Genomic DNA, 25,668 nt, shown 5'->3' on the forward strand with positions numbered 1-25,668 from the left:
GGAGAAATCATATCCCAGGAGAAGAGCTTTGGATTTTTGTAAGTGAGACTGGAGAGAGCAATTTGGGAAATTTCTTGCAGGGAGCTGTGTTGGGCAGGTCCAGATGAGCTGATCAATCCCTTCCCTGGCCAGTCCATGTGGTTTTCATTTCCTCCTGCTGAGAGGTGGGGAGGGCACTGGGCTGGGAGTGTGCTGGATCCATCCCTGCTGCTGTCCTGGGCTGGGATTCTGCTGTCTGAAATATATTCTATTTTAAAAGATTTTTTTTTTTATCCCCTGCTGTGGCTCTTTCTAGGCTTAGGAGGGTGTAACCATCTTTGCAGGGAGTGTTCTTCACCTTCCCTGGAGCTGCAGCTGAGGCATTTCCCAAAACTGCCTGGTGTCCTTGGGTGTCTGGAGCTTGTGAACTGACTGTGGTTTCACTGGAGAGCTGAACAGCTTTTTCCTGGCTTTCACCCACCAAAAAATCCTGTTTTATATTTGCTCCATGGGACAGAGCTCTGAGAATGGGGAAGAAATTGGAGCAGAGTGTATCATCATTGTGTCACAGAATGAGCCTTAAAGCTCAGCCATGGGCAGGGACATCTCCCACTGTCCCAGGATGCTCCAAACCCCATCCAGCCTGGCCTTGGACATTTCCAGGGATCCAGGGGCAGCCACAGCTTCTCTGGGCACCCTGTAGCTGGCCATGAACTTCTTATTTCCCCTCTCTTTTCCCCTTGGTGGTCGTGCAGGTTGATGATGAGAAAACCTCGTGAAGCAGGTTGGGATTTGACCCAGTTAAATTATAATTTAAACGTGAAATTGTGTGGATGGTGGTGTGTTGTGGCTGAATCATGGCTTGATGGTCATGAATGCTTTGTCACCAACCTTGTTTATCTGCCAGGGTGGATTCTGTGCTTTTTGATGGGAAGAAAAACAAGGATCTGTGGCTTGGTATGGATTTCCAAGGAGGAATGGGGAGAGCTGAGATTTATTTCTTGCCTGGAAGGATGGTTGTGGTGGAGGAAACAGCTGTAGGATGTGGGAGGAGGGAAAAGGTGAGCAAGGGGACTGTGTGCAGCATTTAGGAAGGAGATGGATTGGGTTTGGTTAGTGCTGGGTGTGAATTTGGGGAGCAGACAGCTGGAGCAGGGAAGATGAGGATTATGGATGAAGGAGCAGCTTGTGTGGTGCAGTTTGCTGGGCAAACTCCATGGTTATGTTTGTTCTGGAGATGTGGGGGTGCCTGGGTTTGAGGCCATGAGGACTGCAGTGTCCATTTTTATTTAGTTCTGTACTCAGGGCTCATCTTTTCTTATTTCATGTGCAAGAGCTGAAGCTCAGCTCCACTGTCCTGTCCTAATGAAAAACCTGTGGAGATCTCCCCTGGATCTATGCTCAGACCTCACCCAAGTGCAAGGTCAGGTTTCTGAAGGGTCTGGTTCATCCTCAGAAGAAGAGTTGGCTTTTCAAAGGAAAAGTCCATCCTTGACAGTGACTTCATCCCCCTGACAACTCTTAATTCCTTCAGGATTCTCCCTGTGGTCAGGGACAGCAGAAGTTGGATGCTGCACAATCCCCTGCTGGTTCTGCATCCCTCCTCTCAGCAGTGATTTGTAAATATTATTTTCCCCCCAGTATTTTAAAGGACATTTTCATCTCCCCTGGCAGAAGGAGGAAAATATTTCTGGCACTGCTGTTGTATCAATTTTGCTCCTTGTTTAAGATTAATATTAAAAATAATAACAGCACCAAAGCAAACACAATTTTGGTGTTTTCCTCTTAATTTACCCATTCACTTAAAGTCCTGGAACTGCAGCTTTGCTACCACTTGAGACCCAAAATGCAAATTTAACTGAAGATCACATGGAAATCAACTCATCCATTTTCTGTGTGATGAGCAAAGGTGCTCAAAACCATACTGGAATTTAAACCTTGGCAGAAAATAGGGAAGAACTGTGGGCTGCTGTCATGTTGATGGTTTGGGCAAGGCAGTTTTGATTTTGGTGTTTTGCTTCTATTTAGCTAATTCTTAGCAGCACAGTGGCAATTTTAGAAAAGTTATTTCAGTCAGCAGCGAAACTGCAACACAATAAAGATAGATTTGTTCCCCTGATAACAGTTTTGATCAAGGTTTCCTTTTATCCTGCAGTTTTTAAATAATTGCCCCGCTTGCTCTTGGCTTTTATTGTACTTGGGGATATTATAAACTCAGATTGTTTTGTAAACCTCTAATTTTAGACACATCTTGGTGCTTATTGTTCCCTCCATCCCCTTTTTTTTAATACCACGGCCCAACCTCTGCAGAGAGGCGGAAATCATCTGCATCCTGAGACTTTCATGTCTAGACTGGATGAAGGGCACGAAAACAAAACCAGAGCAATCCCCCCAACATTTATTTTTTTTTTTATAGAGCCACTTCTCCAAACCCCACCGCTAATTCCCTTCGCCGTCACACCGGGCAAAAATAAGTGGATGGAAATCCTAAAAGCAGCTTGATGGAGTGAGTGTGTGAAATCAGGAGCAGCTTTCCAAACCAGTAGCTGTGTATAAAAGCCAGCACAGGCATCAGGGATACAATTGAGTTGCTAAGGCAGAGTTTTCCAATGGAGCCCCGCGTCGTCTCGTTATTCCGCTCCAGCGTCAGCCAACAATGGGGGGAAGATAAAAGCCTGGCAGTTTGCTTAGAGGGGTCAATTTATCCCAGCTCTTTGTAGGGCAGTGGCATTTTAGGCTTTTGCAGGGCGGATCACGCCGAAATCCTCGCCGCAGCACTTCCGTAAATAGGTCAGGAGGGGACTCGCCGTCGGGGGAGCGAGGCCAGCATCGCACCTTGCTCAGAGGGAATTAGGGTTTCTCAGTGAAAATAAGATGGTTTTGTAAAGGGGGAAATAAAAGATTAAAAATGGGTCAGTCGGGCAATGGGTCGTGCCGGCGGCGTTTGGGATGGAGAGCTCCTGGACCTGGCATTACAGTAATTTCACAATTACAAGCTGCACCACTTTGACTGAAATTTTGGTGTGAACCCGAAGTGCAGCTTATAATCAGGTGTGGCTTATATATGGACAAAGAATGAAAAGTTGCTGTTTTAGTTTGGTCTGCCGAGAAAGGCAGGAGCTTCTCTTTGAAATGGAGAATGTAAACCCCCTCCCTCCAAATTATTATAATTTTGAAATCAAGAGGCTCTCAGGCAAAGAGATGGGAATTAGGAATAACAGTTCTTTACTAGGGAAATTAAAATAGAAATACAGCACTACAAAGAACAAACCCCAAACCCTGACACAGTCAGAGTACAGCCTGACACCCGTCAGGCAGGGTGTTGGCAGCAGTCCCATCCCATGGTGGCTGCATCCTCCTGCAGTGACAGATGTGGCTCAGCTGGAGCAGTGCTCCTGTACAAGGTGCAGTTTCCCTCCGGAGCTCCAGTGGGGATGTGGAGAAATCCGGTTTTCCTCTGGAGTCCAGGGGAGAAAGGGGCTCCTTTAGTGTCCCAAAACCTCTGTTTTTATCTTGGTAAGAAATGTTGGGCTCTTCCCCCTGGCTGGAGCAACTCCCAATGGGATGCAGTAATTTTATCAGTGCCACAGTGGGACTCAATGGCCATGAGCAGAAAATGACTGGCTGGAGGAAGGATGGGTTGTGAAAAGATAAAGAACAATGCCCTGCCTGGTTTCAATGGATGCCCATTAGCAGAATATCTCCCATGGAGATCAGGATCACTGCCCCACCCTCAACAGATGGTGATAGAACAGATACCTTTTATCACACTCTGTATTGTAATGTGCAGTTTATAATCAGGTGTGGTTTATGTATGGACAAAGAATGAAAAGTTGCTGGCACCCAGAATTGCAGCTTATACTCAGTGCATCTTATAATCCTGAAATTACTGCACTTTGCTCCAGGAACCTGCTTGGTGTGAACAAGAGGCGCCAGATTTCCTTCCTCCCACCCCTCTGGTCCTCAGGTTACTGCAGGGATTGTGCAATTCCACATCCCTGAGTGCTCCTGTGCTTTGTGACTCATGGTTTTTACCTGCCAGGCTCCCAAACCCCCAATTTTGGTGTTCCACATCCCAGCTCTTGTAGCATCTCAGGTCTTTTGAAATGGGAGAGAAGGACAAACCCCACATGAAAATGCTTCCCTGTGGGACACAGGGAAAAGCCTGGGGTGGTGCTGAGCAGCAGGGACAGGTTTAGATGGAGATTGGGAAAAAATTCTTCCCTGTCAGGGAGGTGCAGGGAGAGAACAAAAATGCTGAGGCACGAGGTGATGCTGGTGGTGCCCCTCTGATGGGGGACCAGACCAGAAGCACAGATCTTGTTCCCCACATCTGACCACAAATCAAAGCCAGCACAGAAATGTTTAATCTTGTCTTCAAGTGAGGGTGGGGATGGGTGTGAGCAGGGACCAAAGGATACTCCAGCACTGGGGGCTGATGCAGAGCTGGGAGGGTGGAGAAGTGGAGCTCATGGAGATTCATGGAGATTTATGAAGTCAAACTGGAGGAATCCTATCATCACTTGCAGTGAGTGCCCTGTAAGAGCAGAGTGGTGCACACACCCATGGATAAACCAGCATCCTTTCCCAGTTCATACTGGGCTCCCAGCTGGTCCCCAAACCCCCAAGTGCTGTGCCAGCCCCCAAGGGGAAGGTGCCAACTGCAGGCTGTGCTTCTGGTAGCTCCTCTCTGACTGAACAGGAAAAGACTGACCACAGAAAATGTGCAATATTGTTTTTCTCTGCATTTTCCTGAAATCTGTTGAACTGCTTTGCCTGTGGAGGGAGGAGAGGTCATGTGGAGGATGGGGAGGAAGAAATAATGGTGGCTCTGTTCAATGGAACTCCCCTAACAGACAGTTTGTGTTGTTGTTTTCCCCCTCCAAACACACAGATCTGATCTGAAAATCCCAGGCTTAAAAGCACAGATGTTTAGTCTGACACACAAACGTGGCATCATTCCAGCAAGTGGAACAGCTGGAAAGTTCCTGGTGAGTTCTGAGGAGCTGATCTGGGATGAGAGGAGTTAAAGCTGCTCAGCAACAGCTGCATCCTTCAACCAAATCACCTGAAACTCCTTCCCTTCCCTCCAGGTCTTTTGCTTTGTGCTGAAGCAGCTTTCAGAGATGTGTTACAGCTTCTCCTGCCCCTCAAAGTGTCCTCTTTGAGAACCAGTGGTGGGGATAAAAACCAACCCATGGTATTGTCAGGTGGTTTTGGGGGTCTTATCTCTGTCCCCAAATAGATGGTGTTGGATTGATTGTGTCTCTACATTAATGTCACAGCCAGAGATGTGTTGGGGTGTGAGTTGGGATGGGTGACCATTCATTTCAAACTCATGAATTTTAATTCCAGTCCACACCAGCAGGGATTTAAAAGTCACCCCACTGCTGATGTTCCTTCCTTGGCTCTTAACAACTGTCTCAGCATCTCAGCCATGAATCACTGGTTCCTCCAGGTGGTTTAAGAGTATCCCACACCTGAAATGCCCTCCTGGTGCAGGAAGGACCTCCTGGAGACAGCAAGTTTTCCCTGTGCTCTCCCTTTCCAGTCTTTTCCAATGATGCCAAATGTGCTTTAGAGGCTGAGCCTGTCATCTTCTCTGCTTTGGAGCTGGTGGGGGTCAGAATTCCACTCAGGAATCCTTTGTCTTTGTTGCCATCCTTTGCAAAGTGGTGGTGGAGATACAGGGATTTCCTTCAGCAAAGTTAATCCCATTCTTGCACTGCTCATGGGATAATTCATGAACTGAGGGTGAAGATGTTTTCCAAAGACTCAGGTCTGCCTTTCCTACAGCTTCCAGAGTGGGAGGTGGGGAGCAGTCAGCATCCAGATGTATCATTGGGCAAGATTTGTACATTGGAGCATCAGGGATGTACAGAGGATAGAAAGAGATCCCATGGCATCTTGGGTTTTAAAAGCAGACAGATCACACCCAGAGCCCATAGGGTGCCTGTAAAGCTGTGGGGGAGAGGAGCAGAGGAAATACTCCACAGAGGAGTAGAGGCTGGTTGGTTCATGTTTAAGTTAAATCACTTCTGGAAATCACATCTAGATCTCTGAAATTATATGGAGATGGTTCCTTTGAGAACAGTGCCCTAACATGAGGGTGCTATTAAGGTAGAAATAGAATCTCAGACTCATTTAGGTTGGAAAAGACCTCTCAGATCATTGAGTCCAACCATTAACCCAACACTGCTGTGTCCAGAAATTACCCTGAATGAACTGACTGCTCACAACATCCCTACTGCTTTGTCTGTGTGTTAGATGCTGTCCCTTTTCCATCTGTAGGATTTTGGTTTTAAGCCTTTTACACCTCCCAAAAATGACATCTCCTTTTCTGCCTCCTCACTGGAACATCCCTGCATTTGGTTGTGGAAGGATTTCAGGAGGTCTTTCCCCACTGCTGGATTGGGGTCCTACATCACCCATTTAGGAGGAACCAATCCCACAGATAATCATCCAGGAAAGGATGATTTGGGACAGGGCATAGCTTGGAGATAGATGTGTGTCACTGAAGGATGGGGCTGGAATTGGTTTGGGCTAAGGGTGACAAGGAGGGTTTGAGCCAGGATGGCCTCAGGGTGCTTGGAGTGGAGTCACAAGTGGTGGCACCAAGCTGAGAGGTGCAGGTGACACACCTGGGGACAGGATGCCATGGAGGGACCCTGGCAGGTGGGCAGGAGGGGCTCTGTGATCCTCATGAGGTTAAAGTGTAAGGTCCTGTGTGCCTGGGTTGGGCATTCCCAGGATCAGAACACCCTGGGGGATGAATGGATTGAGAGCAGCCCTGCCCACAAGGATTTGGGGGTGCTGGGGGATGAGAAAGGAGCCAGCTCACAGCCCAGAAATAGAATTGTGCCCTGGGCTGTGTGCAAAGAGGGGTGGCCAGCAGGTCCAGGGAGGGGATTCTGATCTCTGCTCCACCTCCAGTGCCGTGTCCAGCTCTGGGATCCTCAGTACAGGAAAAATGTGGAGCTGCTGGAACAAATCCAGAGGAGTCCAGGAGATGCTCCAAGGGCTGGAGCCAGGCTGGGAGAGCTCCAGGGAGAGCTCAGAGACCTTCCAGAGCCTGAAGGGGCTCCAGGAGAGCTGGAGAGGGACTGGGGACAAGGGATGGAGGGACAGGACACAGGGAATGGCTTCACTGCCAGAGGGCAGGGCTGGATGGGATTTTGGGAATAAATCCTTCCCTGGGAGGGTGGGGAGGTGCTGGCTCAGAGAAGCTGTGGCTGCCCCATCCCTGGCACTGTTAAAACCAGATTGGAACAGCTTGGTCTAGTGCAAGGTGTCCCTGTCCATGTCACTGAATGATCTTGGAGTCCCTTGCAGCCCAAAGCATGGCATGACTCTGTTAAAATGAGCAGAGTTTGTCAGGCTGAGCCCTGGTGAGGAGTCACAGGCTGGGTGTTGTGTCCCTGCAGGCACAGAAAGCCTCTCTGTTGTGTGGGAGCTCCTGTACCACTTAATGCCTGGTTTGGGGGGTCTCTTATTTAACAGCAGCACTGAGGAGCCCTCTGTGCATTATGTTCCTATCCAGGGTGTGATGGGAATGGGTGTTTTTGTAGGAAAGCAGCTTTTCAAAGCCTTCTGAAAGGAACAGCAAGGACTTTGAAGGATGGGGATGTCTCTGGTGCTGTTGGAATGATTGAATCTGAGTGTCCTTCTGGATGGGATTGAAATGAATTTATTCAGCATAATTTTGTTTGGTTTAGGTGCCTAATGCAGGGGGATTTGAGCTCTGTCATAGCCTTTTAATGTTTGTTTTCATATCACTAAAATCTAAGTGACAAATGGTGATGTTTAATGGCTGCTCAGGGAGACTTTGTTTATTGGAAAACAAAGCAAAATGGGTCACAAAAAACTGATTTCCAGCATTACCTTGGCTCTGTTGTCTCTTTCATATGCATCCAGACTCTGCTGTCATCAAGGAAACTTGAAATTCCCTCTCTGCATTTTGTTTTGCACATGAAATGGCCAAATTCATCTTTTCACCCCTACCTACCTGTGTCCAAAAAATATTTGTGGCCCCAGTGCAAATCCAATTTTCAAACACTTCAGAGGAGCTGCTCCTTCTGGCAGCTGTGGTGCCCCTGAGCACAGCAGCTCTCCCAGGTTTTCAGCACAGAATTGCCTCACCAGAGGGTGGGAGCTTTATTCTGGGGGGCTCTGTATTTTCTGATTTGCTGTGATGAGCGTTTACTGGTTTAAACTGGTAATTTGCTGGCTTTCATGAAATTTGTTCTCTGATATTTGTTCTCAATTCTTTGCTCCTGGCTCAAGAATTTGTTCTCTTTTCTGGCACTGAGCTGCAGGTGACAGGACAGAGGGGAATGGCTGCAAAGCTACAAAGGGCCAGGCTGGATATTGAGAAGAAATCCTTCCCTGGGAGGGTGCTGAGCCCTGGCACAGAATTCCCAGATTTGCTGTGGCTGCTCCTGGATCCCTGGAATTGCCCAAGGCCAGGTTGGATGGGACTTGGAGCACCCAGGGATAATGGAAATGTCCCTGCCCATGGCAGGGGTGGGACTGGATGGGCTCTAAGGACCCTTCCAACCCAAATCATTCCACAATTCCATGATTCTGTTCCAGGAGATGATGGGGTGCACTCACCTTCCCTTCAGGGAGGGACCTCAGGCTTCTCCTGCAGCTCCATCTAGAGGGGAGGAAGATGGGCTGGCCATGGAGGCTTGGTGGCCTCTTGGGACCACCATGGCTCTGCTGTCCCCTCTCCCACCATCCCAGCCTGCAGCACCCTGCCAGGGCTGTTAATTGTGCTTTTCCTGCCCTTGGGGTCCCTCCTGAGCCCAGAGCCACCCTGCTGATGGAAACCCATGTGTTTATTGGGGAGGCACCACAGCCAGACCCAGTTCCTTGCTGGGGAGGAACATTTCTCTAGCAAGCCCCAAAAGCAGAAGCAGGTGCTGCTCTCTTGGCTGAGGATGTGGAAACCACACTCAGCTGCTCTGTGGTTGATTTTGGGGTGGATTTCACGAGAGAAAATCGTTGTGGTTTGAGCTGGGGCTTTCCTAGAGAGGTCCTGGACCTCCCCAACATCTGCACTGTGGCTGTGTGGGCCAACATCTCCATGGACCTCTGGGCTTGCTCCTCCAACTCCAGCACCATGAGCTTTGCTTTTATGTGATACTCTTATTTTAAATGCCATCCTGGAGGGAAGAACACAACAGGTTGCTTTCCCTCTCCAAATCCTAATTCTCCTTTTTTTTTTTTTAATACATAAGGGTGCTCTGGAATTCCCAGCTACCCAGCTGTGCCCAAAAGAAGGCTGGTCCAGACCTTAGCAACAGGGTATTTTTGTTCAGATTGTGTTTGTTCTCCTGTGAGAGGCATTGTTCTGTGCCATGCCTTGACCGCTCCGAAGGCTGGAGATAAAAGCCCTGCCTGACAATAATACAGTTGAGTTCAGCCTTTTGTTGGGAAGATGAAAATAGAGGAGGAATTGTGAATAACATGGGAGGGCTAAAAGTCAGTCGTCCCAGGATGTTGGTTAATCACTTCAAAGATAAGAAGCTGCATTTTAATTCTATATTTTTCAGAATTTTTTTGTGTTGGTGTCAGCAGGGGCTTGTACCCACCATGGTGTTTAGGGCTGGTTCTTACAATCTTGAGTCAGCAGGAAATATGTTTATTGCACTGATATTGGGTTTATGGGAGGTTTATAGCAAAATCTATATACAATTTGTAGCAGCTATATTATATTATGTTTATAATAGGTTTATGGATACATAAATCTCAGAATCACAGGATGGTTTGGGTTGGAGGGAAGCTTAGAGATCATCCAGTTCCATCCCCCTGCCATGGACAGGGACACCTTTCACTGTCCCAGGGTGCTCCAAGCCCTGTCCAGCCTGGCCTTGGACAATTCCAGGGATCCAGGGGCAGCCACAGCAAATCTGGGAATTCTATCCCAACTCCTCCCCACCCTCCCAGGGAACAATTCCTCCCCAATATCCCATCCAGCCCTGCCCTCTGGCAGTGAAGCCATTCCCTGTGTCCTGTCCCTCCATCCCTTGTCCCCAGTCCCTCTCCAGCTCTCCTGGAGCCCCTCCAGGCTCTGGAAGGTCTCTGAGCTCTCCCTGGAGCCTTCCCTTCTCCAGGTGAGCACCCCCAGCTCTCCCAGCCTGCAGAATCTCCTGGACTCCTCTGTTTTTGTTCCAGCAGCTCCACACCCTCCTGATATTGGGGATCCCAGAGCTGGAAACAACACTGGAGGCAGAATCCCCTCCCTTGACCTTCTGATCACACCCATAAATACATTTTTACATGATGTGTTTACAGCAGGAGCAATGATGGAAGGTACCCAGCCTTGTTTAGCTCTGTGGTCTGTGCCTACAGCAGGGCTTTGTTTTAAATAAGGGCATGGAAGATGGAAGGGGGAAGAAAAGGCAGATTAGAAAAATTGATAGAAAACAGATTAAAAAAAAAATAGGTGGAAATAGAGCTATTGGAGACAAGCAGGGTGTGGTCATTTTTCAGGAGCATAAGAAGAAATATTTGGGAGGCTGACCTGCTCAAAATGCTGATAGTGTGAATGACAACAGGGATCACCCCTAAACTCTGGGGGCTTGGAAATCCTTTCCTTGCTGAGGGTATTTTGGTGGCACTCTGAGCAACAGCTCCTGTTTGCTGAGATATTTATGTCCCAAGAGCACTTCCTGCTCACATCAGCTTCCAGCAAGGCTCCTCATCCCTCCTGGCAGATCCTCCCTCCCTCACCTGCCATCCATGTAATTGGCAATAATTTCCCTAAATGCTCACAAAAGCAGATGTTCTCTCTGTGGTCACATCCAGCCAGCTCATTCTGCACTGGATACACGAGCACACAGCATTAAAGGACTAATTCCTGTAAATAAGCCTATTAAAAGGTTGGAAATAATGCCTCCAACTAAACCATCAAATGCAGCTGAATCCCACTGGTTTTATTAATTTGTTATCTGCAATGTGCCAATCCCAGTCTGCCCAGCACTGGGTGCCCTGGTGCTTGGCCTGTTGTTGTATGTGGTGGTTGGTGGGTGTCTTGTATTGTTCCCAGCTAATAAATCACATTTATAGGTAATTAACACTCCATCTAACACTTCCTCAGTATTGCTGATGATGAGTGGGAGAAGAAATTACTTTGTGCAGTTGTGAGTGGGGGACTCTGTGCGTTTAAGGCTTTAAATTAATCTCACTTATTTTCCTGCCTCAAAACTGGGTGGGTCCCCAGTTGTTCTCCAGGTTCTGGATGTAAGGAACATATTTATTACAATTACAGGTTGCCCAGAGAAGCTGTGGCTGCCTCATCCTTGGAAGGTTGGACAGGACCTTCTTGTTCCATGGGCAGGGACACTCTCACTAAGCCCAGGTTGCTCCAAGCCCTGTCCAGTTTGGTTTTGGACACTTCCAGGATAAGAAGCTCTTAAAAACTGTCTAAAAATCCATGAGCTCACTTTTCCCTGGCCTCACATGTTCAGCACCATTTCAGCCACTCACTAGATTGGTTCATCTGAGAAAATGGGCAAACCACAGCTGACTTTTTCAGGCAGCATCTCTCTGGGCTTGCAGCTCCAGAAATACCTGTCAGGCAATTTTCCCTTCACCTGCAAACGCGCTCCCATGTCTTATTTGTGGATTGTGCTGAAAAACAGTTGTGTCTGGCAGCACAAGTGCTCCAGTCAGACTTTTCAGCTTGAAGCCTTCAGCAGAAGACGTGCCTCACAATGCTTTTGGCACTCACAGGAGTCAGGGAGGAAAACGCTTGGAAATCCAGTTCCCCTCGTTTTTGTTTATAAACCCTCACAGCCACTGGTGAAATCATGATTTTTGGTTTATCTGGAAAGCAGAGGAACACAGTGAATGAGAGATGCAGGGGATGCTGTCACCATTTGTACCTCATCCTCAACCCTTTTTTTTTTTGTTGTTTTTTTTCCCCAGTCTAATACATGCAAATATATGTAAAGAGTAAAGACTGTTCCACCGAGTCTTGCACGTTTGTTCAAAGAGGAGGAAAACAAGTCGATCTTACAGGGAATTTAAAGGCTGAATTTTTAAGACCTGGCTATAAAAAAAGACCCAAAAAAAAAAAAAAAAAGAAAAAAGCAGAGTGTGCTGACCGAGGTGATTCTCCCTGGCGCCTGTTTTCCCTGCGCTCACAACCGTAATGTCATTAATATGGAGCTTTTGGAGAACTGGAGTATATCCTAATTAGCAACCTCTGATTTTTTTTTTTTTTTTTTTTTAATTTTTTTTTTTTAATTTTTTTTTCCCTCCCTAGTTTCATAATCAGTGATCTCGGCTACACCACAAGTGTTACTGTGGCAACAGGGCTGAACGGAGCAGCGGTGCAGAATCACCGCAGGTACCAGCGGGGATCGCTGGGGCTCCGCTGCACTTTGGTAGCCCAGGGGCTACTCCGTGGGACAGGCTGGCTGCTCCCTGCACCTACAGGTGGCCAGGGTGGATTCCAGGGTAAGCACGAGCACGGAGATTGAGCTGCATGAGCGAACGCACGCGTTTGAGTCGGGGCTGAGCCTCTGCAGTGAGAGTCGAAGGCGGTCGTGCGAGTGATCCCCCTCCGACAGCTTTGTTTGAAGTGGGATGCTCTGAGCTCAGTCTTGGAGCTGTGACTTCATCCCTGTCCTGAGCCCAAATCTTGGGCTTTCTTTCCTTTTTTTTTTCTTTTTTTTTTATCTTTTTTTTGTGTTTTCTTTTTATTTTAATCCTCTTTTCTCCTCCCCACGCACCGTTCTCTCCGAAAGGCATTTTGCTAGGTAGGGATGTTGTCATGCTGAATAATGGCCATCCTTCATCCTGACTCCTCCATCAAGTCCTTCTCACTAAATGTTTCCTTTGTACACACCTGGGACACCCTAAAAGGGATATTTAAGGAAATATGCTCCTGTGTGCCTTGATTTTTGCTTTGTTTTGATTATTAATGAATGGTTTTGAATAATGAGTTGAGCCATGCCGTGCCTCTCCCGGTGCCGTGTTGCGGCTGCAGCGCTGATCCCATGGGGGAAGCACACCAGGAGCGTGGTCTTGTGCTAGCCAGGGGGTTTGACAAGCTCTGAGGGCGTTTCTTTGGCAGATTAATCATCCTAGAGGAGGTCTCACCTGCCTCTTCCCCTGGCAGCACAGGTGTTGCTTTCCCCAGTTCCATCCCAGCATCTCTGTCCTGCTCAAAGCTTGGACTTGGTTCTTCACCTTCCTTCTCCCTGCCCTGACAGCTCCCTCAAGCTCTCTGCTCTCCTCCTCAAAACTTCTCTTGGCTCTCTTGATGCTCTGTCCTTTAGGAAACCCTCTCCATCTGGTCCTTCTCCATTGCTACAGCCCCAGCAAGATTTTCATCCCCTCTGTTCTTTTCCATAATTTGTTCCCCAAGCCATCCCAGTTTAATTCTACAGCAGCAACAGGCACATGCTCCCATGATCACACCTCTGAGGCACCAGGAGAAAACAGTGGCTGAGGGTGAATTAAACCTGTCCTAATTATGAGAGTTATTAGGAAAATTATTATTAGGGAAAAATAATTTGTATTTGTAGTTCTTCCCCTCCCAGGCACCTGGGGCGGTTTCCAGGCGGTGGCTGTGGCAGGGCTGCCCTTCCACGGACAAGGATCTTCCAGGATTTTGGTCTTAGATGTGCCACAGTTCTGCTCCTGGCTTCACCCAGGGATGTAGCCTCATCCTCTGCCTTTTACTTCCATATTTTTAGCATGGCACCATCAGATCTGTAAGCTCTTTGCTGGTGTTTGCTTGTTTTTAAACATGCAGGGACAGAATTATTTCCTAAAAGCAAGATATTACAGAAGAGTAAGGTCTGATGTGCCAGTTACAGGGGATTAATTGTGGGGTTGGAACTGGATGATCCTTAGAGTCCCTTCCAACCCAGACCATTCCTGATTCAGTGACTGGTACCCACTGTCACCATTTCTGCATCTTTGTAGGAAGTTGAACTGTTTCATGTCCCAAAAACACCCATATTAATTGTTGTTTTCTGTTTGGTTTTATTTTGGTTGTTTGTTTTTGGTTTTTTTTTTCTGAAAACCTCACCAGTTTATTTTTCAGTTCCAGAAGTGTTTGGACAATGCTGTCAGGCACATGTTGTGATTTTTGGGGTTGTCCTGTTCAGGATCAGGAGTTGGATTTGGTGATCCTTGTGGATCCCTTCCAACATCCTGCACAGTGTAGGGATCTCCTGCTCAGTGCTGGGTGCTTTCTCACTCCACTGTGAGCTTCAATCCCATCAGCTTTGCTTTTTGAGCCGTTTGCAGGGCAGGCAGTTACAGAATCCCAGTGATTGATTTGGGAAGGAACCTCTGGAAGTCATCTGGTCCTCCTGCAGAGCTGCCAGATCCAGTTGCACAGGACAGTGTGCAAAGTTTGGGTATTTCCAAGGAAGGAGAATCCACAACATCCCTGTGTCAGCACCTGGTGACCCCCAGCCCCCAAAGGGATGTTCAGAGGGACCCTCCTGTGCTCAGTGTGTGTCCTGTTCCTGGCTCTGTGCTCTCTGCACCCTCCCTGCAGTGCTGATGGACAGGGATGAGACCCCTGGAGCCTTCTCTTCTCCAGGCTGAGCAGTGCCAGCTCTGCAGAGATGTTCCAGTGCCCTCACTGGGCTCTCCCCAGTCTGTCCATGTCCCTCTTGTCCTGGGGAGGCACAACTGGACCCAGCAGCATCCCCTCCCTGCACCTCTTTGGGGAATCTCCTTCCAAGGGCTGGTGAACACCTTGTGGGATTGAGAGAGGATCACCATGGGGTGAGTTAACATCTCACTCAAGTTCATATCCACAGGAAAGACTGATCCTGCTTCAGACCAGCAGATTTTAACATTATTCTAACAGGGACAGGTATTTCTAGGTGCCCAGAAATCCAGGTGGGAATAGAGTTGGGTTCCCTCCTTGCAGATATCGTGGTGATACTGTTTGAAAGATGAGTCTGTGTTCACCTGTTGAACTGAAGGACATGAAAATGTGCCAAGAACTGGAACTCCTGCTCTGGAGACAGATGGGAGAGCTGGGGAAGAGAAAATTCCAGGGAGACCTTCAAAACCTTTCCAGTGCCAAAAGGGGCTCCAGGAGAGCTGGAGAGGGACTGAGGACAAGGGCTGGAGTGATGGGACAGGGTGAAATGGCTTCACACTGCCAGAAAGCAGAATTAGGTGGAGAAATTCATTAATGTGAGGTTGTTAATGACCTGGCCAGGGTGCCCAGAGAAGCTGTGGCTGCCCCTGGATCCCTGGGAGTGTCCAAGGCCAGGCTGGATGGGGCTTGGAGCACCCTGGGATAGTGGAAGGTGTCCCTGCCCATGGCAGCAGGTTGGAGCAGGATGGTTTTTAAGGTGCCTTCCAAACCATTCCATGAGCAAATCCTGATTTGTGGAAGGTTGAGCAGGTGGAGAAAGCCAAGCTCCAGCCCCTTCCCACAGGCTCATCCTCCTCCTCCTGCCCTGCTCCATACAGGGGCTGTCACTCCTGTGGAAAGTGCATGTTTATTTAAAAGAAGGAAAAAAAAAAAGAAAACTACATGGATTTTCAGAAAGGGTGAATGGCTGCTGTGATTCATCTTTTCTGGTGAAGAGTGGAGCAGCAGAGGGTGGGGGATAATGTTCAGTGTGACACATCAAAGGCCTTGCTTCAGCTTGGGAGACACATGCAAGGAATTAGTCACTGCATTTTAGTGCAACAAAACCCTTTTTCCTCCCTAAATTCAATTCTTCTCTCCCTGTGATGGCCAGCCCGCCTCAGCCCTGGTGTTCCATGTGTGTTTTTGCATCCTTTGCATCTCATTGAGAGGTTTGGGTTACGATGGAGTTGCCCTGCTGTCAGACAAACTGCTCTGCTGTGGATCACAGCTCCAGTGAGAGGCTGCAAATCCTCAAACAGGATTTTAAAGGAGCAGGAAGGGGGAGAGGCAGGGGCAGGTTTGTTTTCCAGGGTGGCTGAGCCATGCTGATGGCTTGCTGCCACCAAAAAGAATTTTAAAAAATGACCTTGTTCCCCTTTCCTTATGCTCTTGTTTGTTCTCACCCTACTGTGAGCTGCTTCAAAGAGCCAACCTTGCTCCCAGCTCTACACAACAAATAAAAAGGGAGAACTGAACATTATTTTTATTTTTCTCTGTTGAGCCACTGCCTTTCAGCATCCTCCTGATGGCAGCAGGGATTTCTGGGGTCCTGGCAAAGCTGGTTAGAATTCAGGTTGTGTCTCCTCAGTGCACACAGAAAAAGATTGCCTCATTTTCCAGGAATTAGGAATGTCAGAGGTGGGGGTAAATGCTGCCTTTGATAGTGGCTGCCTGTATCCAGGCTGGCTCTGGGCACTTTCTGCAGCAATAAACTCTGATTCTTTGCATTCTGGAAGCGCTGTGGGGTGATCCTGCAGCCTGACCCCCTGGAGCACCAGCACAGGCATTTTGGAGCCACTTAATACTTTATAAAGAGATTATTTCCTTTTTTTTTTTTTTTTTTGTTCCCCTCTGGCATCAATCATCTTGACAAGATCTGCTTCTTTTAAAACATTCATCCTGCAGCTTAAAATCCAACCTTTCCTACAGGGAACATCCCAAGCAGTTTGTGGAAGAATTTAGTGCACACACACTATCTATCTATATAATCTATATTTATATATATATGATATATAGATAAACCTTGATAATTGCCACTGGTGTGCCCATAAATATTATATATATATGTTTTTTTTGTGTCTATATCTATATAATCTATATATCTATATTATATATAGATAAATCTTGATAATTGCCACTGGTGTGCCTATAAATATTATATGTGTGTGTGTATTATTTATTGATATATAGCTATATCTATATTTATATCTATTTATATATCTGTAGAGAGAGAGATAAATCTCAATAATTGCCACTGGTGTGCCCATAAATATTATATATATATATGCATTTTATGTAAATATATCTATATTTATATCTATCTATGTATATATAGAGAGAGAGATAAACCTCGATTATTGGACTGGTGTGCCCAAAAATATTATATATATATTATATATATTATTTTATTATATATATATGTGTACTTTTTGTATCTATATAATCTATATATCTATATATAGATAAACCTCAATAATTGCCACTGCTGTGCCCATAAATATTATATATATGTAGTTTTTGTATATATATCTATATTTATATCTATATATAATCTATATATCTATATGTCTATATATCTATATAGAGAGATAAACCTCAATAATTGTCACTACTGTGCCCATAAACATTATATATATGTATGTGTATTTTTTAATATCTATAGCTATATATTATCTATATTTCTATAGAGATAAACCTCAGTAATTGCCACTGGTGTGCCCATAAATATTATATATATATGTATTTTTTGTATATATATTATATATATGTATATATACAATCTATAGATAGATAAACCTCGATAATTGCCACTGGTGTGCCCATAAATATTATATATATATGTATTTTTTGTGTGTATATCTATATATATCTATATTTATATCTATCTATATATCTATATAGAGAGAGATGACCTCAATAATTGCCACTGATGTGTCCATAAATATATTTTTAATATATATATATATGCATTTTTTGTATATATGGCTGTATTTATATCTGTATCTATCTATATATCTATATAGAGATACTTGGTAATTGCCACTGGTGTGCCCATAAATATTATATATATATATGTATTTTTGTATATATATTATATATATATATACACAATTGATAGATAGATAAACCTCGATAATTGCCACTGGTGTGCCCATAAATATTATATATATGTGTATTTTTGTATATCTATTATATATATATACAATCTATAGATAGATAGATAAACCTCGATAATTGCCACTGGTGTGCCCATAAATATTTTTTATATATATATATATGTATTTTTGTATATATATCTATATCTGTATTTATATCTATATATATAAAAATATAGAGAGAGAGATATAGATATAGATATATAGATAGATACATAGATATATAGATATATAGATATATAGATATAGCTCAATAATTGCCACTGGTGTGCCCATAGATATTATTATTTTTGTTGTTGTTGTATATATATGTATCTATCTATAGATATAGATCTATAGATAGATACAGATATATGGATAGATATATAGATCTATAGAGCTATATAAATATATTTATCTATATATAATCTAAATGTCTGTATCTAGATAGATAGCTATGTAACTATAGATATAGATAAGAGAGATGGAGATAGAGATAGAAATACAAAAAAATACATATATATAAAATATTTCTTGGCACACCAGTGGCAATCACCGAGGTTTCCATCCCCGATCTTTGCACCAAGAAGCTCTCAGCCTCTGAGCATCCCAGCCCCGTGGCTCAGCAGTGCCAGAGGCAGCTCCCTGCCCCAGCCCTGACGTCAGGCTGTTTTTGTGCAGAGCTCGCAGGATGTTGCAGCCGGCCAAGGGCTGTGTTTATGTTGATAACATTACAAGTATTTCCTCTCCGTTTCCGAAAGCAGCGGGGAGGGAGCCCAGGGGGAAGGGAGGCTCGGGTTTCTCCAGCTTTTTTGGGGTCGGGCTCTGGAGGGTTTTTCATGTTCAGGAGTGGGAAGGACGAAGTGCTGGTGTTTATTGATGCTGCTTTTGGGAATAGGGAGTGTTTAAGGGAATTGGGAGCTGGGCTGGCGCAGGGCTCTTCGCCTGCTCCCTGCTCCAGATCCGGTTTGAAGGTGATAAAGCAGCTCTGGCAGCTGATTGCCGGTCTCAGGAGCATCTCCAGGGATTTGGATTTTTGGGTAATGATGTGCACAGCAAGCTGGGATGCTCCCAGCATCCCATTCCTTCTGGCAGTCACGGTAATAAAGCCATAAAAACTCAGGTACTGCACAGACAGCGGGGAAAGGCTTGGGGAAATCCAGCATTATCTCCCCTTGCCAAGCCCTTCCTCCTCCTGCAATCCACTCACGGATCAATGAACTGATTAAATGCAGAATCAAGAGGGGTTTAGAGCTCCCTCTCTGCTGATGTAATCCCAGAGCACCGGGGCTGCGCTGCCGGCTCAGCGAAGGAGGGACCCTCATCAAGGAGCTTAAGGGGCTTTTCCATCCTAAACGATTCTGTGATCATCCCACCATCCCAAAAGGGCTTTGCAGCCAGTCCAGGAATCTCCTGTAACTCTCATCCGTGTAGCAATGGCAGTTTATGGAAATAAGCCCAAGCTCTTTTATCCTTTGTGGGTTATTTCCCGATAATGGAGAGCAGAGAAGGGATTCCTGGCTTTCCCTGCTTTCCTCCCACCCTCTGTGTCCTGCTTTAATACCAGGCGAAAAATGGGGTCAGGATGTGGGGAGACTCTGGCACAGCTTGCCCAGAACAGGAGCAGAAATGGGATGAGTGGGATGCTAGATGAATGAGGATCCTAAATGAATGGGATCCCAAATGAATGAGGACCCGATGTGAAAAGGGACCCTAAATTAATGAGATACTAAATGAATGGGAGTGCCAAATGATTGGGATTCCAAATGAGTGGGATCACAAATGAACAGAACCACAACTGAATGGGAACCCCAAATGATTGTGGATCCCAAGTGAATGGGATCCCAAATAAACAGAAAGCAAAATGAATGGGGATCCCAAATGAACAGGATCCCAAATTAACAGGATCCCAAATGGAGGAGAACTCTTGTTTTGAGGAACGAGGTGGGAGAAGAGAAAGGAGCCATATCCACCTCTGTGAGGAGTGTTTCTGTGCAAATATTCATCAAAACACAGCAAGTGGTCACTTCTTTCCTAGCAGTGCTTCCAGAAGAGCCAAGTCTTTCCCTTTCCCTTGCCTTTGTGTCCTTGCTGTGGCAGTGATGGGCTCCCAGTGAGAGAAATGGTTGTGATGACAAAACCTTGGTGCTTTCATCAGCCCTACTATGGACAGGAACACCTTCCACCATCCCAGGGTGCTCCAAGCCCCATCCAGCCTGGCCTTGGACACTTCCAGGGATCCAGGGGCAGCCACAGCAAATCTGGGAAATCTGTGCCAGGACCTCCCCACCCTCACAGGGAAGAATTTATTCCTTATAAATATTGGATTTGCTCCCCAAAGCCAAACCTGTGTAGACCAGGCTCATCTCGGACTGAGTGGGGTGTGTTAATCACCATGAGTGGAACGTGTCATCAAACCATCACACTACTGATTGTGGGGTTTTCCTGACATCCCACCTGGAGCACAGCCTGGGGGAGGCATTGCAGGTCCAGTGACAGGACTGAATCAGTTCAAATTCGTGCAGACAGATATTTTAACTGGTGATGAAATCCTCTGGAATGCTGACTGCTCACACCAGTGGGACCCTTGGAGAAAACCCTGCCCTGCTTGCAGGGCTGGCTGTGGATGGAGCCTATGGAAAGCTCTTATCTCTGGAGCTTGGTTTCCTTCTGGTTCAGGGTTTGTCTGACCTTTTGGTCACTGAGTAAGCTCGATTTTTTGCCAGGTTTTCTTTTGGAAGGGGAGGAAAAACATGTAAGTAGGTGGTGCTGGTGGGAGGATAGTCCCGGGTGGGGCGGGAGGATCTTGTGCTGCTGATACCATTTCCAGCCCGTGGATGACTTCAGCCTTGTCCTTCTGCCCAGAGTTTGGGATGGGTCTAGATGAAGCAGATTTAAATAAATAGAAGAAGCACAAACAACACAAGATCTATTAGAGGGGGAGGGAATAAAACCCATTCTTGGCAGCGCCTCGGGTTGACTTGGCAGCGAGATCTCAGCGCTCTCCTGGGAGATCCTGGAGATGCAACTGGACAAAAGCCTGAAGGATGGGAGTCGTGTGGCAGCTGCTGGCCCATGGCAGAGCAGAGCTGTGTCCAGGCCCTCTCTGGGCTCAGAGCACAGGAGAGGTGTTGGCCCATCCTTGGCCACTTGGCAGCTCTGGGCTCTGTCTGGGCCAGCACGATGACGTCTCCCATCTCTGGGCCTCTGCATCTGTAGGTGTTGGGGAGGAGATAATGATACCCATTTCTCAAGAGCTTTCTGAAGTCTCCAGAGAAAAGAAATCACCATGAAAAATCTTGTATTAGAAATGGCTGGGGGAAATTTATTTTAGTGATGTCATCGTCCTGTAATTCTGCTGGACATTTCCTGGGAAGCACGTACAGTACGGGCGTGCAGCCCGAGCTTGCTGATCTCCTTGGATTGTTTGTGAGTGTTTGTTCTGACCACAAACACAGGGAATCCAGCAGGGTTTGAATGGAGCTGAGTGTTCTGCCCCTGCCCAGTGACATTTCAGGTGTCTGAGCCAGGGGGATCTGACCTCTCCTTCATTCTTGCCTCCACTTTTGGGGGTTTGGGATCAAGGCTCTTTGCTGTGGTCTTCACTTGTATTGCCTTTGAGTTTGCTCAGAGTACAGCCATTTGCAGATCACTAAATGAACAATTTCTAAATCTCATTTTAGACCAGATATTTGGTTTTAGTGCTCAGCTTATTTTTTTCATGCTCTCCCACAGTTCACCCATTCCCTGCTTTATCCATGGACACTTTTGCTGCTCCACCAGGCTGGAATTTCTCCGTGTTCTTTGGGGGTTGTGTGAACTCACCCATAAATCCTTCCCATCCAGATACCTGCAGGGACTCCAACCACACTTCCACTCCTCCCTCTGAGCTTCACAAGATGCACAGCAATTTCCCCACCTTGGATTATTTTGGGATGAGGCTTTAAGTCAGTGTTCTGTGCTTTCCTCCCCAGGTCAACATGGATTTGTGGTTCTTTCTCCTGTTGCTCGGAAGTGGCCTGATAAGTGTAGGTGCTAACAACAATACAGCAGGTAAACTGTGCTCCTCATCTCTGTGTTATCCCATCTTTAGGATCAAAGGGGTGTGAATGTGCTCAGTGTCTCATTCCTTCTGCCCTCCACATAACTGTAACATAAAATGTTGGGAAGAGGGTGATGAGATTCAGGTGTTCATAAATGGGACCCTCAGGTTTTACCCCTGATGTTGATCCTCACCTCCAGGGGCTCTGATGTTTGTACCTCCCCTTAAATAGCTCCTAGCACCTGTTCAGGTTTATTTTTATGACATTTGTATCACCTGCTGTGCAGAGCATTCCTTGTCCTGCACTCAGGATTTGTTGGGTGTTTTATCCTTGCACTTACACGAATCTTCAGCATGTCAACCCCTCAGTATCACAGAAAAGAATCTCACAGAGGTTCCCCTGTGCTTTTCCCTTCTCAGAGCCATCCACAGCAGTGCCCACCTCCCCTGGGAGCTCCACCAAAGCTCCTACGGCAGGTCCTAAGGATGGGACCACTCCCAACACAAACAGACTCAACGTCAGCACTCCAGGGACTGTTCCTACCACAGCATCAAAACCTCCTCCAACCACAGCCACCAGGATCTCCCCTGGCAGCACCACTGGCAGCCTCAACATCTCCTCCACCCTGGGGACAACTGTGCCTGTGCCTCCAGCCCCATCCCTGCTGCCCAGCGTGACGCCCTCGGCTCCGCGCTCCACTGTCCCCAGCACGGAGGCAGAGAGCACAGAGAGGAATTTCAGCATGGTGGTGACAACACAGGAGACCTCTTCTGCTTCCCACAATGGTAGGAACCTCCTCCACCTCCTCTTCACCCTGCCTCTTGGTTTGTTTCTTTGCTCTTCTTTTGTTCTGCTGAGCAAAATGGAGAAAAAAAACAAAACGCATTGGGGTCAATTCTCTGTGTATACAAAATAAGAGAACTCCCTGAAAGAAGATCAGAAGAGATTGATCTGACCAAAGGGTTGGGCCAAGATCATCTAGTGAATGATACCCACAGGTGCATTAGATGATCTTTCCTTCCAACCCAAACTATTCTGTGATTCTCTCCTTACATTATCAATTTTCCCCATTCTTTGGGTGACTTCAATCTTTGAATGGCCCAGGTGAGAGAGAGTTGTTTCCTCATCAGGAAAGTCACCCCATAAAACACAGTTTGGCTGCTCAGTCCAGGTTAGGAGTGAAAAATCAGGCAAAAAGAGGCTGAGGTGAGCAGAAATCTTTGCTGAGCTGTGGCTCTTCAGCCATGGTTTGAGTTTGAGTGCTGCAACAGGAGGATGGCAGTGCCTGCTAGACCTTGGGATTTAGTGGACAAACAGGATGGGTAACCTGGCTGTGGAATAAAAAACCCTGAAACAAGATAATGGTGGAGTTAATGCCAAGGGATGCTGTGGCTGTTGGGTTCTCTGCACCTCAGTGAGATTTGTGTGCCCTCATCCTCTGGGGTTCTTGGGAAGCCACAGCCCGTGAAGCTGCAGTGAATTTGTCTCTGCTGCCAGCATAGGAAGGGATGTGGCTGAAGGAAGTTCACAACCCAGCTTTTGTAGTGTTGTGCCACTGCTGAGCTCACCCAGCTTCCTTCCCAGCACAAATCCTTTATTGCAGAGTGAAGGAGTCTCAGCCTTAGACACACACACACACAAGTTTGGTGTAAATTAGCTTACATCCAGGAGAGATGCAGGGAAAAGCCTAAAGTGCTGCTAATACCTGGATTTTGTAATATGATGTCAGCTCATGGAGGGGCTGAATTTCTCATTTTTGTATCTCCCCTGCCTTTCTGTGATTTGGGTTCCCAGTTTTGGTGTTGGCCACTGCACCATCAAGGCCAGAAGTGGCTTCTCACTTGATGTCAGCCCAGAGAACAAATGATCAAACCTAATGCTTTCTTTTTATCTCAAGTGATTTGTCAAGGAGCAAAACCAATTTTAGGGCTGCCCTTGCCATTAGATTTCACAGGAGATGTTGGTGTTAGCCATGAAGAATTAAGTGGTGCTGGAGAAGGGGGCTGGGGCAGAAGGTCCCACGTTGTGTGGGCAGTTCCTCCTTGTCCAAAGCCACCAGGATTGTCCCCAGCCCTGTGCTGCAGCTCTTCACAGCCAGGCTCTGCTTTCCCTGCCTCAGCTCTGTTCTGGTGTCCTCTGCAAAAACATCCAGCCCAGCAGGTCGAGACTTTCCTTGGATGCTCCTCACCCCCATCCCTGAGCCCAGCTGCTCTTAATTGAACTCTTGGCTCAGCCACTCTCTAAAATTATTCACCAGTGTTATCTCTTGGTGTTTGAGTGCTAATGAATTGCACCAGTGACTTGCTGGTTATGGGTTTAAACAGTGAGTTGTGTTTATTGATGTTAAAGCTTGGCTTCAGCTCCTTGTTGTGCTGGTAAAAATCAGCATTTGTTCCTCTCTCCTTACTCAGAAATTCATCTGAACATCCTGGTTTTATAGCTAGTGTTTTGAAGGAAAGATTTACAGGCAGATGATGAGAGTTACTAAATTTGTTCCTGTCTTGGTCTTTGATCCTTCCTGACTTACTAAAATGTCTTGTTCCTTTGTTGCTAAGAGACTTTTGTTTTCTTTTTCTGCAGGTAACTCTGACAGAAGAGGTAAGAATGTTATATTTCATTACTCTTTACTCAGTAAAAACATTTCCAGAAGCATTCTGCTATTAGAGAGCTCTCCTTAGGACTTCCAAATGTGCTTTTATGAAGCCTCTCAAGCTCTTTAGAAGAGCTGGTGACATGCTGATATCTTAATTTCTGTTGAGCTTTTCTTTTTAGAGCAAAACAATCCTGTTCCAATTTGTACATGTCCTGTTAGATACAAATTGTTCCTGCTCTGGGAATGTCAGCATGTCCCTAGAGCTGCATGACCAAAGCTAAGAAGCCATTCAGAAAATTTCCTTTTATTTTTTTAAATTTTTTTTTCTGCTGAATTGTCTTTATTGACTGTGACTTAGGTGATTTGATCCAAACCCATCCTGCAGATGATGGGAATAATTATTGTTCTCCTCCATTCTGTTGGCAAGCAGTAACACAAATCCATTTCTTGTAAGGGAACAGCACTTTAGGGACATTTTTCCATCTCTCAGCTCTGAGAACTGGCATCTCTAGCAGAATATTTGCAATTACTCATGGCTTTAACACTGCAGGAGCAGGCAGAGCTGGGCTGGCTCCCACCTGCAGGAGTCACCCAGCTCTGAGTGTTTTTATCCTGCTTCTGATGGGTGTTACAGCTTTGCAAACTCTGCTCCTGTCTGTTCCTGGCTCCAGGGAGCACAGCACACATTTAGCTGGGGGAATAAAAGGGATGCAGGTTTGAGGGAACTCGTTTGAAATTGTGGCAGAAATGCTCAGTGTAATTCCCTCAGATCTGGCCTGGCTTTGGGCTGATTTTGTGCTCTGTTCATCCCTGCTCCTGAGAGCAAAGGAAAAACAAAATGAGGGAATCCATCTGACTTCCTAACAAGATTTATATTAATATTGCTAATAGGAAATCAGATTAAATAAGGAACTTTTTTACAAGAGTGATGGTACAAGGAGAAATGGCTTCAAACTGGGAACAGGTTTAGATTAGATATTGGGAATAAAGAGGGTGGTGAGACCCTGGCACAGGATGCCCAGAGATTTTGGGCAGCCCCTGGATCCCTGGAAGTGCCCAGAGCCAGCTTGGATGGGGCTTGGAGCAGCCTGGGATGGTGGGAGGTGTCCCTGCCATGGCAGGGGTGGATTGGGATGATCTTTAAGGTCATTCTGTGCCTGGTTTTGTGGGCAGATGTTGCCAGCTGTGACAGGGATGGGCTGCTCAGCCCTGTCCCTCTGCCATGGGTGTACCCAGCTCTGGGAACATCTGCAGAGCCCCTCTGCCTGCAGCTGGGACCTGATCCAAGCACCC

At 46.5% G+C, this 25,668-nt stretch overlaps 1 protein-coding gene across 3 annotated transcripts in view; it reads left to right on the top strand.

Moving 5' to 3' along the window:
- The window catches only part of PTPRA (protein tyrosine phosphatase receptor type A), a 109,881-nt gene that overhangs the window by 63,573 nt on the left and 20,640 nt on the right, over positions 1–25,668 (top strand). For 2 of the 3 annotated variants that reach the window (XM_033060550.1, XM_033060551.1), the window contains 3 exons: positions 21,714–21,792; positions 22,202–22,567; positions 24,363–24,380. In XM_033060550.1, the coding sequence (XP_032916441.1) occupies positions 21,720–21,792; positions 22,202–22,567; positions 24,363–24,380 (457 nt within the window). In that variant the 5' untranslated portion in view covers positions 21,714–21,719. Of the gene's footprint in view, positions 1–12,253; positions 12,448–21,713; positions 21,793–22,201; positions 22,568–24,362; positions 24,381–25,668 lie in introns of all 3 variants that reach the window. The other variant, XM_033060552.1, reaches the window with a different exon arrangement.

This window comes from Catharus ustulatus, chromosome 5 (assembly GCF_009819885.2).
Source record: "Catharus ustulatus isolate bCatUst1 chromosome 5, bCatUst1.pri.v2, whole genome shotgun sequence".
Lineage (NCBI taxonomy): Eukaryota > Metazoa > Chordata > Aves > Passeriformes > Turdidae > Catharus > Catharus ustulatus.